Source organism: Pseudoliparis swirei, chromosome 9, assembly GCF_029220125.1.
Source record: "Pseudoliparis swirei isolate HS2019 ecotype Mariana Trench chromosome 9, NWPU_hadal_v1, whole genome shotgun sequence".
Taxonomy (NCBI): domain Eukaryota; kingdom Metazoa; phylum Chordata; class Actinopteri; order Perciformes; family Liparidae; genus Pseudoliparis; species Pseudoliparis swirei.
The window spans coordinates 11,108,921-11,124,259 of NC_079396.1; the positions used below are offsets into that span (position 1 = coordinate 11,108,921).

Sequence of the window (15,339 nt, forward strand, 5' to 3'; positions counted from 1 at the left end):
AATTACTCTACTGTTGCAGCTGGTAAAATTTGGGACTAATTTGCGTATGACTTCCCCCTAGGAAAAATAATCTTAACCGATGACAGTGCATTATAATGTATTTGTTGATTGTGTAATTTGTCTGAATTTGCAAAGTAACTAGAACTGAATATATTAAATGAATGTGCTGGAGCAAAAAGTACAATATTTGTTTCACTACTTAAGTATCTGAAATGTTTTTTTTTAATAAACATACCTGAAAATTCTGTACTTCGGTACTGTACTTAAGTAAATGACCAGTGTACTTCAGACCAATGCTGCTATCCAAACGTTGCTGTTTTAAACCAACAACACCTCAGTCCTCCAATAGATGGCAGTCTTATACAAGTGTTTGTTTATGTTCTCAGCCTGGCCTTCCGCCTGGAGGTGATGCGGCTGCTCCCCCCAGAGAAGCACTGGTAAGGACTCACTCAATATACGTTACTTGACTCATATGGCATTGGTGACTAATTTAACAAACTGATTTCAATAAGCCTATTTGATGTAAGGGGTTATTATATAGATAAAGCAGGTAAGTGTATTTCATGTTAAAGAAAAAACTAACCAGTGAAATCAGCAGCTGTGGTGTTTAGTGAGAATTAAACTCTGCAATCTCTTGGCAACTGATGACGCATTTGAGAAACTCAGAATTGTTGTTGGCTATGATCGAGTGACTTAAAGAAGTTTGTTTCAATCAACACACTACTTTTCCTTTGCTGATGTGATGATATTACACATTCCTCAGTGAGATCAAGTTTGTAAGGCTTCCAATTAGCGGCCAGTCACTTCAGCACTCCACTGATGTCCCCAAGCCCATAATGAGAGTGTACTTTATGTTCCTTGACTTTAGAGAGTGAAAATGCATGTAGTTCTGTTTGAGAAGTGGTTTCTCATTTGCTTTGATCATGTTTTACCATAAAGTTGTACCACACATCTTTGGGGTTTTTTTTCTTCGCCCATCGTTTTTTTAGTTTGAGTCCCAAAAGTAGGTCCTTTTGTCAAGAGACTGTTTAAGACACACATCATGCGTTTAGTTTCCCTGCGCTGGCAAAAAAAAATAAAATTCCTTAGTTACTCTTGGAGATGGGGTAGAAAAGTAAAATTATTTGAATGCCACTCCACTTTGAGTATTGCTTCATTTCCGCATCACAGTAACATAGTCAGAATGTGGCGGGGCCTACAACACGGCCAACAATGCCACCTGGGGAATTACACCTCAGGAAATATAAGCTTAACCACCGCAAGATATGTTTTTAGAATTAATAAGGCACACGGATTTGCTACAGATTTGAGACCGAGACCATTTTTCTTCATATAAATAAACCAAAGGTTTTCTATAAAGGAATCAAAGAAAATAATCAAGACGAATAAACGAAAGCAAAAACAGGCAAAACAGAGGCAATACATTTTCAGCGAAAAGCTAAAGAAACAATATCAAAATAAATGTTTTTGTTCCTCCTTCATTCATTGTCTCCAAAGTCCTCTGTCAAAATTGGGAATACATGCAAAGCCAGTAACATTTAATGACAATAAACATCAGTTGTTTCCCAATAATGTGTGAAGGAAAGTGTTCATTAGACATTACTCGGCTCAAGTGATGACAACGATTATAGCCATACGTTCCTGCCAAGTGGGATGGAATACATCACAGGTACATTCACTGTCCTTGTATGGGCACCGCATCCTAGTTAGAGGAGTGCTGTATTGTTCAGCCTACATGTCTCAATGTCATTCACCGCCATTCACTCTTCATCCTCCCCCCATCATCCCTTCATGCCAAGGCTAATTTAATCCTGGGGTTATTGATTGTGGGAGCATTCTCCCAGGCTTTCTTTCAATTTACTTCAATTTCATCATCCCAGTGCGCTTCAAGACTGGGTCCTGATTCGAGACTGGTTGACAAGTCTCCCCGTACCACCACCCTCACTTCCAACCCCTTTCCTCCTTTCTCTTTTTGATGAGCTGCTCTTTCCCAGTTAAGTGGATTATTACAGTAGGGATAATTCTTGTCACATGGCATTATTTGGATGAGGTGAATAATTGAAATTTATGTCTGAAAGGATTTTATCTGGATGAGAGGAAAGGGAGTGCTGGCAGGGTTGGGAGGGCAGAGAGAGAGGGAGAGAGAGAGAGAGAGTGTGTGTGTGTGTGGGGGGGTTTGTATAACATTTATGTGCACATGTGTATGTCAGACAAGCCAGTGTGTGTCAGGCTGGGGACGCCAGTCATGTTAACAGGTTCTGACTTACCTCGCCCAGATTAGCCGGCCCTGGCACCGGGCACAGCGTGGGCTTTCCTCGGTGGTAAGAGGGCCCGGCTCAGGGGCCGGTGCCACCGTCCAGGCCAGAGGGAGAGGTCTGGACCCGCAGTTGCAGAGGAGAACGTGTGTGGGAGAGACAGTGTGCTCCGTGGTTGACTGGTATACCGGTCGCTGCCAGCCGCTGCTGTTGCCTCTGGCGCTGCTCTTCGCTTGCACTCACCCCGGCTCGCTTGGTCTCCGTCTACAACCCCCCCCCCCCCCTCCTTCCACTCATCACAGCCCCTGTCTGTCTCTTGCCGGTGTCTCCCCAGTCTTTGTACTCTCCCCCCCGCAGTGACGCTCTGTGCTCGCCCCTCGTCTCACCCCTCGTCTCCTCCTATCACTCTGTACTCGTCGCTTTCACATCCACACAAACGCGTCACAACAATAATTGTGTGCGTACAAATCCCTTTGATCACATCATTTAGAAAACAGGGTCAGTTCTGAAACAGTTCAGGAAGTACGTCAACATGATATCCAGAAGCGAAGGGGAACATTTTTAGACTAAATATTTTAGGAGCATGAATTTAAATGTATTTTCCTCATTATGACACTTGCATTTAAGTCAAGAGTTGTATTTATTTGACTTCTCACAACCAAATGTAAATTAACTGCTTGGCCATCGTATCCACATTCCTAACAGATATTTATTTCTCGGAAACTAGTTTGGTTAAAAAATGTAAAAAACAACACATGAAAAAAACATTAATAGTCAAAGTATTTTGTGAGTGTCGATATGGAGATTTGCAGTTTACAAATAATTTCACTACCGATTATGTTTACGCTAATTTTTTTGTGTCTATAATATGCCAGCTAATATGTTCTTCAAAACCGTTGTTATATCTGACGATGAATCCAAAAGCCAAAGACTTTCTGTTTTACAAAAAATATATGACAAAGAAAAGCAGCAACTCATCAAACCCCAGTCACTGTGTCCCTGATTTTAATTGTGAATTCTAATGCCTCTAATTCTCCACACTGAAAAATCACAGGCCTCAAATGAAAAGGTCTGCATTTGTGTGTCCTGGTGCGAGCGTGTGGATTACTTATGCAGGAGGTGTGTCTTTAACACCTCTGTGTGCACATAGTGTTAACTGTGTGCACGTGCGACCTCGTGCGCGCGCGCGTGTATTTAGGTTTGGGGGTTTGAGTCCAGCAGAGAGAGGGTGGTAATGGGAGGGGAAAAGGAATTGGAAGAAGAACATCCCCGGTCGCACAGCAACTTCAAAAGCTCCCCTTCCCCGGGATATTAAGCGACTGTGATGAAAAATTTAGCAAGCGTTAAATAAGCCGCTTTGAAGTGATCTGTTTTGGCTCGGCAGTCTCCAAATTTGCGTAGCCCCTCTGCAATAGCCATCACACTATCGAGGAAGGGGAAAGGGACCAGTGTTAAGTGCAGGAGTTGTGGGCGACCTGGCAGGATGGCTGAGGACCTGCCAACCGTAATTGGTCCAGCCAGCGACTTGAATGCAGTCGCGCTCCGTCTGTCCCCTGTTGTCTTCTTCTGGCTCTCTTTCTCCTCGTTTCACCTCCCTCTCCCTGGCGGCTCCTCTGCTGAGCCCCACGAGTTGCAGGCAGACAGATGTTCCTCACTTATGCGTGGGAGTAACACAAATGTGACACTGCGGTGATACCAGGAAGTCTCGGCTCTCGGCTCGACTATTTCTTGTCCATAATGACTTTCCCCGTGGAACATGCGTTTGTGTTTCTTTTTAACACCACTCTATCCTCTGCGTGTGTGTTTTCGTGACTGGATTATATGACTTGCAAAATTATGAAAAAAACGAAAATACTGTGCATTTAGAGTGATTTGGAACCTTTTTACAGTTCCACCGCCATGAAACAAAAATAACAAGAAGTTAACCTCCTTTTTGATAATTCATATTTCAATTAATTTCACATTCATCACTTTCAAAACCATTATGTTAATTTTTGAGTACTGCAGGTTTCAACACGCCCCAAATTAATTATTGGGGCAGAATAAGAAATGGGAGCCAGTAATGAGTCGGGTATGCTAACTCCATTCTGTCAAGAAACTAGCCTACCATTTAGTTAGTCAGGGGAACCTTCTCTGAAATTTTCCTTTTTTCCTCTTTGCTCATTACTTTAATTGTAATTGTAATCCTTTATTGGAGCTGTCTGCAGTAAAGGAGAGTTATGGTCCGAGTGGGGGCGCGAGCCATAGAGATATTTCATGATTATTGGAGAAGACGGTCACTAGGTGGCAGCCACTAGTTCGGCCTCGCTGTAATTACTGTGTGTGTGTGTCTGTGTGTGTGTGTGTGTGTGTGTGTGTGAGGAGAGATTTTTCAGATTGTAACACACTCCGTGAAAGAGAAAAGTCAAATAAATCTGATCACCTGCCATCTCGCAGTCCATAGATTCAGTATCCTGTCAGGTTGACTGTAAACATGCTGAATGCTCTTGCAAAGGCACAGAACAAAGGCGTGTGTGGAAGGCATCAATCTTCATATTTTTATGTTTAATTTCACATAAGTAAACTGACCATGAATGTGATCTGAAGGCTGTATTTCACAGCGTGCGCTATAACGTAGAGTGATGTGGGGTACAGGGATGACACGACGACAATCGTGCGTTATTTCCCGCGCCCGCAGGTTTGCTTGTGAAACATCTGCACGCCGCCGCTTGTTTCGGTGGTCGTGGCGGAGTTTTCTCTTTTGAAAAGCTCAATTTGCTGTTTCTCAGCGCGACGCTCGTTGTGCATCATGCGCTGTTTGTTTCGGTGGTTAATGATACAGGAAGGGCCCTCCATTTTATTGTTGCTGTGTTGCACTTTTTCCCCTCCTCGCCCAACCCGACAGCCAACCTCCTTAGAGGACTCTGTATGAATTCTCACTGTCATGTCCAAGGACGAGTGGCGCAGGGTCAGCTAATTGCTTTTATGATTATGATTTCACGTCAGATTTATCGTGCATGCTCGGAGCACATCTTCCAGGTCCTGCCGACGTTGCTGGCTCGGATGGGGAAAATGAGTTTACAGCTTCTGGCTGTGACTTCTTGTTTAAGTGCAGGTCACACTTTTTGACTCATTACAGTTGAACACAGAGGGTGAATCACAAAGGCTTTCCCTGTAGAAGCCTGTTTTTCTACGGTTGGAAATGTCGTTTTCTCCCCATGTTTGGCCGAGCAGCATTTATTTACTTTGTCCTCGACATGTGCTAAAGTTTGGAGGTCACGACTGAGGAGTAACACAGACAAGGATTATTTTGGTTTTTCTGTCGTTTGAACTTTTTACGAGCCATAAATCTCCCATCTTCAGAGATTTCCGTTGATTCCCGTTTGAAGTTGGGGACTTTTCTTCTTCTTCTTCTTCTTCTTCTGATGATTCCTCCCACCTCTTTGAAAATGATGAGCCCAGATGAGTCCAACCCATTTTATACATACATTTTTTTTTGTGGTTTCTGCCTCATGTGCTGGATTCGATCTGAATCGCTCGCCCCGACAATAGCATCCTTTATCTTTGGGTTTTGATGAGCGCATTGGAAATCCTTTAATTCACTGTAAAGTTCATGGCAAATGAAGAAGAAGCTGTTGTCACTGTGTGTCATTAATACGCATATTTTATGTAGATACCAGACCCTCGTGTTGTGTTCCGTGGCTCTTTGATTTGTTTCAGTCATCTGACCTCGCTGTGACCTTCCTGGCGAGGCCGCAGTGTGACAGATGCAGCCTGGGAATATGGTTTGGATAGTTTTCCGATGCTCAGAGGAATGTTCACGCTAGTTTTACCCAAAGTTCATTCTGGAGACGCATCCTGTGATTAAGCCAAATTCAATGAACTATAATAATAATTACTTGGGGCTTTATTTGAAGTGTTTTCGTCTGAGCAAGTGCATTAATGTAAACAGCATGGTAACTGAGCTGTAATTTCCTATTCTCCCACAATTTTGTGAGCTGTCATAATATGTTCAATTAAGGAATGATAGAAATACGACACCAGTTTAATTACAGCGCAGTCATTTTTCCTCGATATACTTGGGAAAGTGGCCTTATTGAGCCGGGCTTCCTTTTATACTCTCGATTCCGCTTTGTAATTACTTCAGCTTGATTTACCGTCTTTTCTTTGTGTTTATGGTTGTAAACTGCTCGAGTGAGTAACTTGGTCTGAGAGTGGCTTGTCTCCTCGCAGCGAGGCTGGAAATCTCCCGATGAATCTGAGATGTCTCCGCTGTCAAGACTGCTCACATCGCTCTCAGCCTCCAATGTCACTTTCAAGGCATAATTACACAAGTTGTGTTGATTAGTATGAGAAGCAATTACGCTGGCTTTCCGCCGCAAATGGAGAATGTGATGGCTCTTGATTGACAGGAAGCATCCTGGCTTTAATAAGTAAATGACTATGGTAATTCAGGTACTGAGACCTTTTGATTTGTCAGCATCTTTCTAATTTTTGTGATGTCCTCTGATTTTAATGAACATGAATTTGATTGAATCCCCCGTCATTTCCCCGTGCCTGCACCCATCCGTCTGTCTCTCTCCTCTCTGACCAGCAAGTGCTCTCACAAGGGGGCCATATGCCTTCGCTTTCAGAGCCACCCTAAACAATCCTGCTGCCGCTGCTGAATCATTTCTCTCTGAATGAATCCAGTGTGTAAAAATACGCCACGATTAAATGAACAGCATGCAGTTTTGGCACACTATTCAAAACGCTTTTTAGCACATCACGCATTCACAAGTGTGGGAAATCAGAGGAAAAATTATTTGTAATTGACACTTTGGGGAACATTTTTTTCTCTTTATCTGGCTTCCCAGTAAGTTATTAGCTGTTAATTTGTCGGCAAGCTCCCCGACAGCGCCAGATATTTGCTCAAATGCTCGGATCCCCTCAGTGCATTTGTAACTACACTTCTGAAAATGCTGCCCTGTCTAATTATGTAATGTAATACTGCCTTTTAGGCAAGTTTCTTTTAATTGAATAATATTAGTTCTAGCTCAGCGTAAGCGATTGGAACAGCAATACTTGAAAAAGCTCTTTATTCTCTATACAATACACAGTAGTCTACTGTGAAACGTAGCTAAAACAGAGGGCCGTTTTCAAATTTGTATAGATCCAAAAGCCTTTTCAATGTTAAGCATTTACACCGTGATCTGTGTGTTTTTAGATTTTTTGAATTGAGGCCAAACGTTTAAACAATGCTGAGATTTGATTGGCTCACCCCTCAGTCTCATATTTCTTTTTTTCTTAACCACAGTTGGCCTAATCAAGTAATTCCCTGTTTGTCTTAGTAACCCCCTATAGAGTCATACATGCATAAATATAATAAAATAATTTGCTCTTGCACTCCCTAGCCCAGCTATAATTTTTATGGATTGAATGAGTGCTGCATTGTGGAAAAGCACGAGTGGACCAAATGCTCGTTTGTCACCTCTAATAAATGTTGGAATGTAAATTATGAAGTTATGCTTCAGATGTAAATGCACTTTATTTCAGTCCTTTAATGTAAACAGCCCACTCCAATACATTAAGGGGGGCAGGCGGAGGGGGATATGACTTGGAATTTTGGCTGTTTTCTTAATCAATAATAAACACAATAGAGCCTAGATGGGGAACATTATAACATATCTGAAGTCTAGTTAATAAATTATTGCATGAAAGCAGGCTTGTACACCAAAAATGTAAATACATTAATGTTATTAATAATGTAGTGACTAATAGTTCTATCAAGACTGTAATAGCAGTTTAATGGAATATGACAGCAAGAATGTATTGCACTTCTTACATTTAGATGGGACCTTACATGACATTTATCAGGGATTTCTGAAACAATTTTTTTGATTATTTTGTTAAGTTAATTGCTTCTCCCCCCTCCCCTGGACGTCTTCTCTGGGAGAGGGGCAAAAACTGGTAATGGATATTAATTAATATGTGTCAGTTTTCTAGGTTTGATTAAAAATAATGAAAGCAAAATGCTAATGTGATTTTAGAGTTTCTCTGTGTGTGGCGCCCTGAGATTGTGGCTTTATCTGGGGAATCTGAAAAAAAGAGATAGTGGGCTACTCTCCGGGCTAAAATGAAAGTGACAGAATACAGAAACTGAGATAAATGATCTTAAAATAACCAAATAGAGCACTTACGTGAAAACGTTTCACTCTAATTAGCCTAACTTTAGATGTGTGATACAGAGGTGCGTTGTCTGTAAAGTTTTCAGTGTGTCATAATGAAAAGTTAAGACTGGTGTGCAAATCCACTGCTCTTCTCAGAATGATGTTGTCCTCTCCCGCCGATGAGGGACTTTCATTTCTGGAGCACGTGAACATTTCTGTCCTGGCAAGTGTTTTTGGGCCTTTCATATAAATGAGACTCTCCCCCAATGCTTCTTTCAAATTGAGCTGCACTTCTCTTGGCACTGACTATAGCGGAACGTCTCAGCCTTCTTCCGTCGTCCACTAGAGTCAGCATGGAAAAACCTGGCCAAGACTTCTTTGTGTCTGCATGCAGTCTTCAGCCGAAAGAGGACTTTTAAAAGCTATCATTAAGGTGGGGCACAAGTGTAGACCAGCAGTGAAACAGAGGCTGGCACAGTAAAAAAAAAAAAAAAAGCAACCGTAGCCACTTGCACAACTGACAATTATCCAACACCTGGACTGGCTCCCCTCCCTGGCATGTGCGTCCACACTGTCGACTTCTTGTTAATGCAGTGATTAACAGGAAGATTGCGTTTGTTTTCCTGTGCAGCCCTCCTGGCAGCCGTGCTTTGCTTTCTCTTTGATTAAAATAGTGGATGAATGAATGCATTGTGGCTCTTGTCATGAACTTCAAAAGAAATTGAGAGCATGAGATGATAGAAAACGGACAAAAAATTGAAGAAAGGCTGAGGGCTCTTTGTCACTTCCACATTGTGGGATGTTAAGGGAGGTATGGCCCCGAAATCCTGTGGAAAAAACAAACACTCTTTAGTTTTCCCCAAATATTACTCCGTATCAGATATTCAGTTATTTACTGTAACTACGTGACTTGCCCTCTGTTCTCCCCCCTCGCTTCTATAAGACCACATGTGCTTTTCCTTCCATACGGTGTGAAAAGTTGTTTTAGGTGTCATGGGGACGACAAAAGGGGGAAGTGAAGTGGCTTCTTCAAACAGCCTGTACTTTTGAAATGCAGAGAGCGGCTTTGTCATGTGTTCTCTGTGTCAAGGTCGACAGAAAATGTCAGAACAGGTGCGCGTCGGCTGCTGAGCTGCTTGCCAACTCAGCCCCTTTGCTGTAACTCGCCACCCTGTGTGACATTATAGTGGTTCACTGTGGGTTGTCTCTTCTCCTCTTTCTTTTGGCAAAACATGTATTTTCCCTCGTCACCATGTGAGTTGATGAAGAGTTCACGCGCCTAAACTCTGACCACTGCCTCCGATTGTCACGTGGTCACTAAAAGTACGGGTGCTGTGCGGGAGTGACGTGCAACATTCCTTTCTGATTACTCCTTTTTCTCCTGCTGTTATGATCTGATTAAGTCTTCCCTTTTTAGGAGACATTCTTTTAAAGGAGAGGGAACCCTGGGTTTTTTGTGGTTAATTATTGTGCTTGGCTTACTTAGGAAGGAGATAGTACAATGAGTGCTTCTTTAGAAATGCAGTGTCAGAGAGAAATCAAATACATTAAATATTGAAAGATCAGAGGTTAGAAAAGAATGCATGAATGTACTGAACGTTGCATGACATCCATGATTTAAGACAGAATGGCTGAAGTAGTGTAGCAGTCGTGCTGATTTATATCATAACGTTATAATCTGCTTAAGCCAACTATGTTGCAAAACCTGAAATTTCCGTCTGAACTTCTCAAGAGGTGGATTATGTTTAGGTGTGTCACAACAAAGCGTGTTGCCTTCCTGTGCTCAGAAAGGTTGAAATGAAGCGTTATTATTCTGACGAGCTGCCGTGTTTGTCTCCTCTCTGGCATCAGGCGAAATGAGAAGAAAGAGAACCGCTCCTTCCGCGACCCCGATGAGTTTGGCTTTCTGACACTGTCGGCGCCGCACTCTTTTTACGCTTGTCCTGTTCTCAAGGTTAGATTCTTACTGGCAGCTGGAAGCCTCCAGAAAAGGAGAATTAGCCGACATTTTTCGGTGTCACTTTGTGTGATCGGGAACAGACGCTGCCTGCTCTCGTTCTCCAAACCCAAATGCAGACGTGCTGCCCTGAGTTTTCTCCCTCATTTGATGGTGACTTATCTGCTGCTGTATACGTGTGGCCCAGCGGTTTGGCAAGTGTGTCTAAATGTTCCTGACGGGTCTCAGTGAAAGACAGGCCGCTGCCATGCTTTCCTGCCCCCTTTGACTCCACCCGTACCACCCCTGAACAGTAGATGGCGATGTTAATCTGCCTCTGCCTTGATGCGTCTCCCTTAACGCCACCCTTCTCCTCTCCTCTCTGTGGCACTCTCTGAGGGAAGAGGGGTCTCACCCCGTGTGGAGGGTCATGCCACCAATTCCTGGCCTCCTTTGAAGACCATGAAATCGCTGATCCAAGACGCACGATTAGTGCATTCAGCCTATTGACTGGAGACGGTTTGACGCGCGATTATAATGTCACTGGAATGTCACAATCTGCCTTGTTGTCTTTGTGAGCATGCTCTCATCCGGTGGCACAGTGTACCCAAGAAGGAATCATTTGATTAATAAAAGGACACCGCTCTGTATTGTCCCTGGCCTCTCTATTCTGGTTTTATTAGTCAATTTGGCAGACTGAAAGGACTGCACACACGACCGATGCCAACCCGCTGCATCTTCAGCCCGGCTCCCTGGTCCATTCACCTAACGCAGGGCTTCATTTCAAGTTGCTTTGCTGTGTGTGTGTGTGTGTGTGTGTCTTTGGGTGGGTGCTGCCTCAGTGAGAGCAGCAGTTTGGATCAACAGAGGAGGATAGGCTTGTCACTGTAAGTTGCTCGTGATGGAGGCGGCTCTTCTTCCGACACCACAACACAACTTCTGTGGTGTGTCGCTCGGACACAAGCTTCACGTTGTTTGCTGCTGGTGCCGCTTGTGCTTTGCCTCAATCAACTAATTGAATGTGAAAGGCCTCGGTGATATGAGGGACAACACAAAGAGCGTGGCGGTTTTAAGAAAAGCCTTTGTGTTCGTTTATGTGACTGCGGCCGCTTACTTTGACCATTTCTGTTCACAAAGAACTTTTCAACTCTCTTAAGTTGATGCTCAAAACTATTATTATAATGTTAATGTTTGAATATTTCTATTGATTGCTGTGCAGTTTTTAAATAAGTGTATTCCATTATCTTATGCTATGATTTTAAATGTGTAATTTGTCATGTTTTTAAGAAATTCAAACAAGCAACCAATGATGATGTTTCTTGTATTTTATGTATGAATTTTGGAACATAGAATCTACTTTCTGAGCAAATGTTTTCGTTATTCCACTGTTTGTTAACTATTGGGATCAAATATATAAAGGCACACGCCGCTGTTCGCCACAGAAGGATCTCATTGACGAGCACCTCACTACAGTTTGAGTATTTCTGTATGTAAAATAACCCAAATATTATTTTAATTGGGAGAAAATTTAATTCAGCGAGCAAAGATCAGTTACCAACATTTATATGGATATTTAGATTTTTATTGTATAACATTTTTGTGCAACATGTACTCTATTTTTATTTTTCAACAAAACTTTTCATGCGCTTGACATTTCTAAACCAAAATGTACCCTCTTTATGAAACACATTCTTGGTCTATAGTTGCTATCCTTGTGTTAAGTAACAACGCTCCCCATACTAAAAAGCACTGCTTGTCACAGAATGTCATCATTGACTGTAAAAGAAAAAAGAAAAAGAAAAGCTTCGAATTACAGGAAAGAGGCACTGCATTAAAGAACAAAGGAGATCGATGGCAGTACATTACATTTCATGCGAATGAAAAAAAAAATCAACTAATTAAAATTGATTACTCCTGCTTTGTAAATGTGTTTCTGAATTAAATTATTGTATGAAAACATTTTGACCAATCGAGGAGCTGAGGAAGTATCCATTACTGGATTGCAGCTGAGAAGGCGCTTGAATGTTTTGTGGTGGCTAAGTAGTTTGTTGTGCTCCACTGCGACTCCCCTTTTGCACCCCCACTGCTAAAGTGCCATGGGTTAATCTCTGATGACCCTCATCTCTCAGAGCAGCTCCAGGCTCATGGTTTGGGCCTTTTACCTGAATTAAAAGGAATTTGTGGACTATAAAAGTATTTTTGTCCAAAGTGGCTGAAAGTGAGGTGTCACTGGCGGAGTCGCTGCTCTTTAGTCATCGGGGCTCGCGGGGGCTCGCGGGGCCTCGCCGGGGACGTCCTTATCTAACAGTCATCTGTCTCGCTAGTTTAGCAAGGGCAACCCCAGGCAGCACGACTGACGGTTACGCATTAAGAAATGTCAGACTCGACTTTATACCGTATTTCTCAAGCTCGTTTTGAATTGACTGGATGCCACATGTTTCCCCTTCAGTTTAGATCTGTCAGGAATTTAATGAATGCTTTTACTTTGTTGTTGCATCATTTTATTTTCTGAACACTTTGCTGTTTGCATGGTCCCCTGTTTCTTCATCCTGCACTAAAATGTCTTTGTTTTTTAAATTGAGTTTGTCAAGATCTTGAAAGAGGCTGAATTATTATTTCTAAACTTTTTTTAAAACACATTTATTTTAGTTTTTAGACGTATCATAACTTAAGTTTACAACATGAAGATGGTGAAGGAATCACATACCCAACATATTGGATCATAAAACATGTCGCTACAGTTTTTAAATATCATTTTACACCATAGAATTTTTTTCTTTCTTTTTTAAAGTCCAAATGAGAACAGAGGAATGAAAAGTTATTACAGATTAAATGCACTTTAGCCCCCAGTTTTCTTACCGCTGAACTTACTCAACCTTTCCATGTGTGTGACGACTGAGCTGTGATAGGGAAATACTGCTGAATGGAAAGTTTAGTCTGTACATGCAGTGGACTTGGAAAAAAAACTTGATTTCAGTCCACCAACACCCCCAACCCCTTTACAAAAATTGCATAATGCGCTTTTGATGTCATGATCGTAGCCTTGCCCATGGCTCTCTCACTGACACAGATACAACGCTGTCTGTTATTTTTAAACAATTGCAAAGCAGATGTCAATGAAGTTTTCCATGACCCTTTTTCATCTATGTTGACTCTGATCTTTTAAGTTTCAAAAGTTACAAGCATTCGATAAAGATTATCCACATTCACAGAAGAGAATAAGACACACAAAAACAAACTACCCTTCGACCTATTGTACTGTTTCAACAGATGTCAACGTCGCTTTTAATGACCTCATAGTTTGTCAGGAGAAGAAGAAAAAAGCCCATGTCTTACCCATACTCCTTTTATCAGATTTGACTGAAGTTGAGTTTCGGTCGTGGTTGTTCATTTAGTTTTTCCTCACATTGTAGCTGCTTTGAAAAAGCACTGCCCCAAAGAGAAGAAGACACAAAGACACAAAAAGCTCCTTTTGTACAGTCATTGTCAGAATGGTTCAGCTCCAGCGGAGCCGTTGAAGCGCTTGCAGTGTCTGAACCAGAGTGGATGTGGAAGTTAGCTAAATGGTCGGGTCTACACCTCACTTCCTGATGTCTCTCAGGGTCAATAATCCTGTATTGCTGCTCCCATGAGGCCTTACTTCCTCTGCTAAAGGTCACATCAAGGCGGGAAAGATGTCACAATTAGAAGGGCATTTAAAGCTGCTCTTTTAAAAAGATTAAAAAGCACTGCTGGCCACATCAAGCAGTCAAGCGACGAACGGAAACAAAATAATTGCATTAAAACTTCATTCCTTTCTGGTCGGGCTCTGGTATCAGAAAGGTATTGGGTTAAGTCATTTAAGACAGCTGCCCCTGATAGCAAATCATCCATGAAAGCACCAAATTAATATAGAGCTTCATTTTTTGCCGTCTCTCACTTTCTCTCGCTTTTGGTCTTCCAAACGTGTGTTTGGGGGGGTGGGAATTTGAGACCAGCCTAACACAATTTTTGTTCGTGTCTATCAGTCTGTTATTATATCAGGGGCACTTCCCCACAAATGTACAGGCCGGGGCAATTTGGAATGAATTGATTCACACTGAGACTGAATCCTATACTTGCTAATGATTTCCTTTTAGCCCCTCCATGGTACCCCCCCACCCAACTTCCAGTTGAATGTCTCCATTGTTGCAGACAACATGTGTTTGTACATCTTTTTGTGGATTAGATGATATGGATAAAGGTGTTGTTTAGAGCATGGGAATTTATTATTCTGTAAAAAAGGAAAAAAGGTGAAGTTTAGGGGATTCTGAGAGATTAAGAAGCTCAGTCATTCTTAGTTAACTGGGGGTTTAGGTTGGCCCAAGGAATTTTGATTGAAAACAAAAGTCTTCAATCTTTTCTGAAGAGACATCTTTTAAATCTCTTGTGGTTCGAAAGTTAATCTCACTCACTGAAACTCACTGGAACTTCAAACACTGAAACCCCCCATGAGAACCAATCATAAGGCGTACAGTGTGCTGCGGTTTCGTTATCGCAAAGTCTGAATTTCCCAATTGCTCAGATCCTGAAATCTCTTTAATGCACACCTGCACAATATCCATAGGCCTGACTGTATATTATAGTTAAATGTTATTACTAGTTAAAAATATACAACTGGTTACATGGATTCCCTCAGGCGTCCAACCATGTGGCTCGAACATAATTGGATTTCATCCTCATTTCTCACAATTTAAGTTTTCACAATTGTAATTTTCAGACAAGTGCAGAGCAAAGTCTTGTCCAATTCAAACTCAATAACATTGCTTTAATCTTGTCCGTTCATCAACTTCACTCTCTTTAAGTGTGTTGGTTAATGTTATCTCTTCCTATGATTGAGTTTCCCCTCTTTTTCGGCTTTACCTGACACTACTGGTTATCTGGTTTGTAAAGATTATTGCTCTTAACATGGAGCACTTTGGTGCATTAGCAGTCAAAGCTGTACAACAAGCTTTACAAAAGAGTCGTTGATTTAACCAAAAATGATTCACTACCGGTAGTT

The 15,339-nt window shown here is 41.9% G+C and overlaps 1 protein-coding gene across 1 annotated transcript in view; it reads left to right on the top strand.

The window, feature by feature from the left end:
- The window catches only part of pex14 (peroxisomal biogenesis factor 14), a 43,405-nt gene that overhangs the window by 1,227 nt on the left and 26,839 nt on the right, over positions 1-15,339 (top strand). The window contains exon 2 of the mRNA XM_056422964.1: positions 387-437. Coding sequence (XP_056278939.1) covers positions 387-437 — 51 coding nt within the window. The remainder of the gene's footprint in view (positions 1-386; positions 438-15,339) is intronic.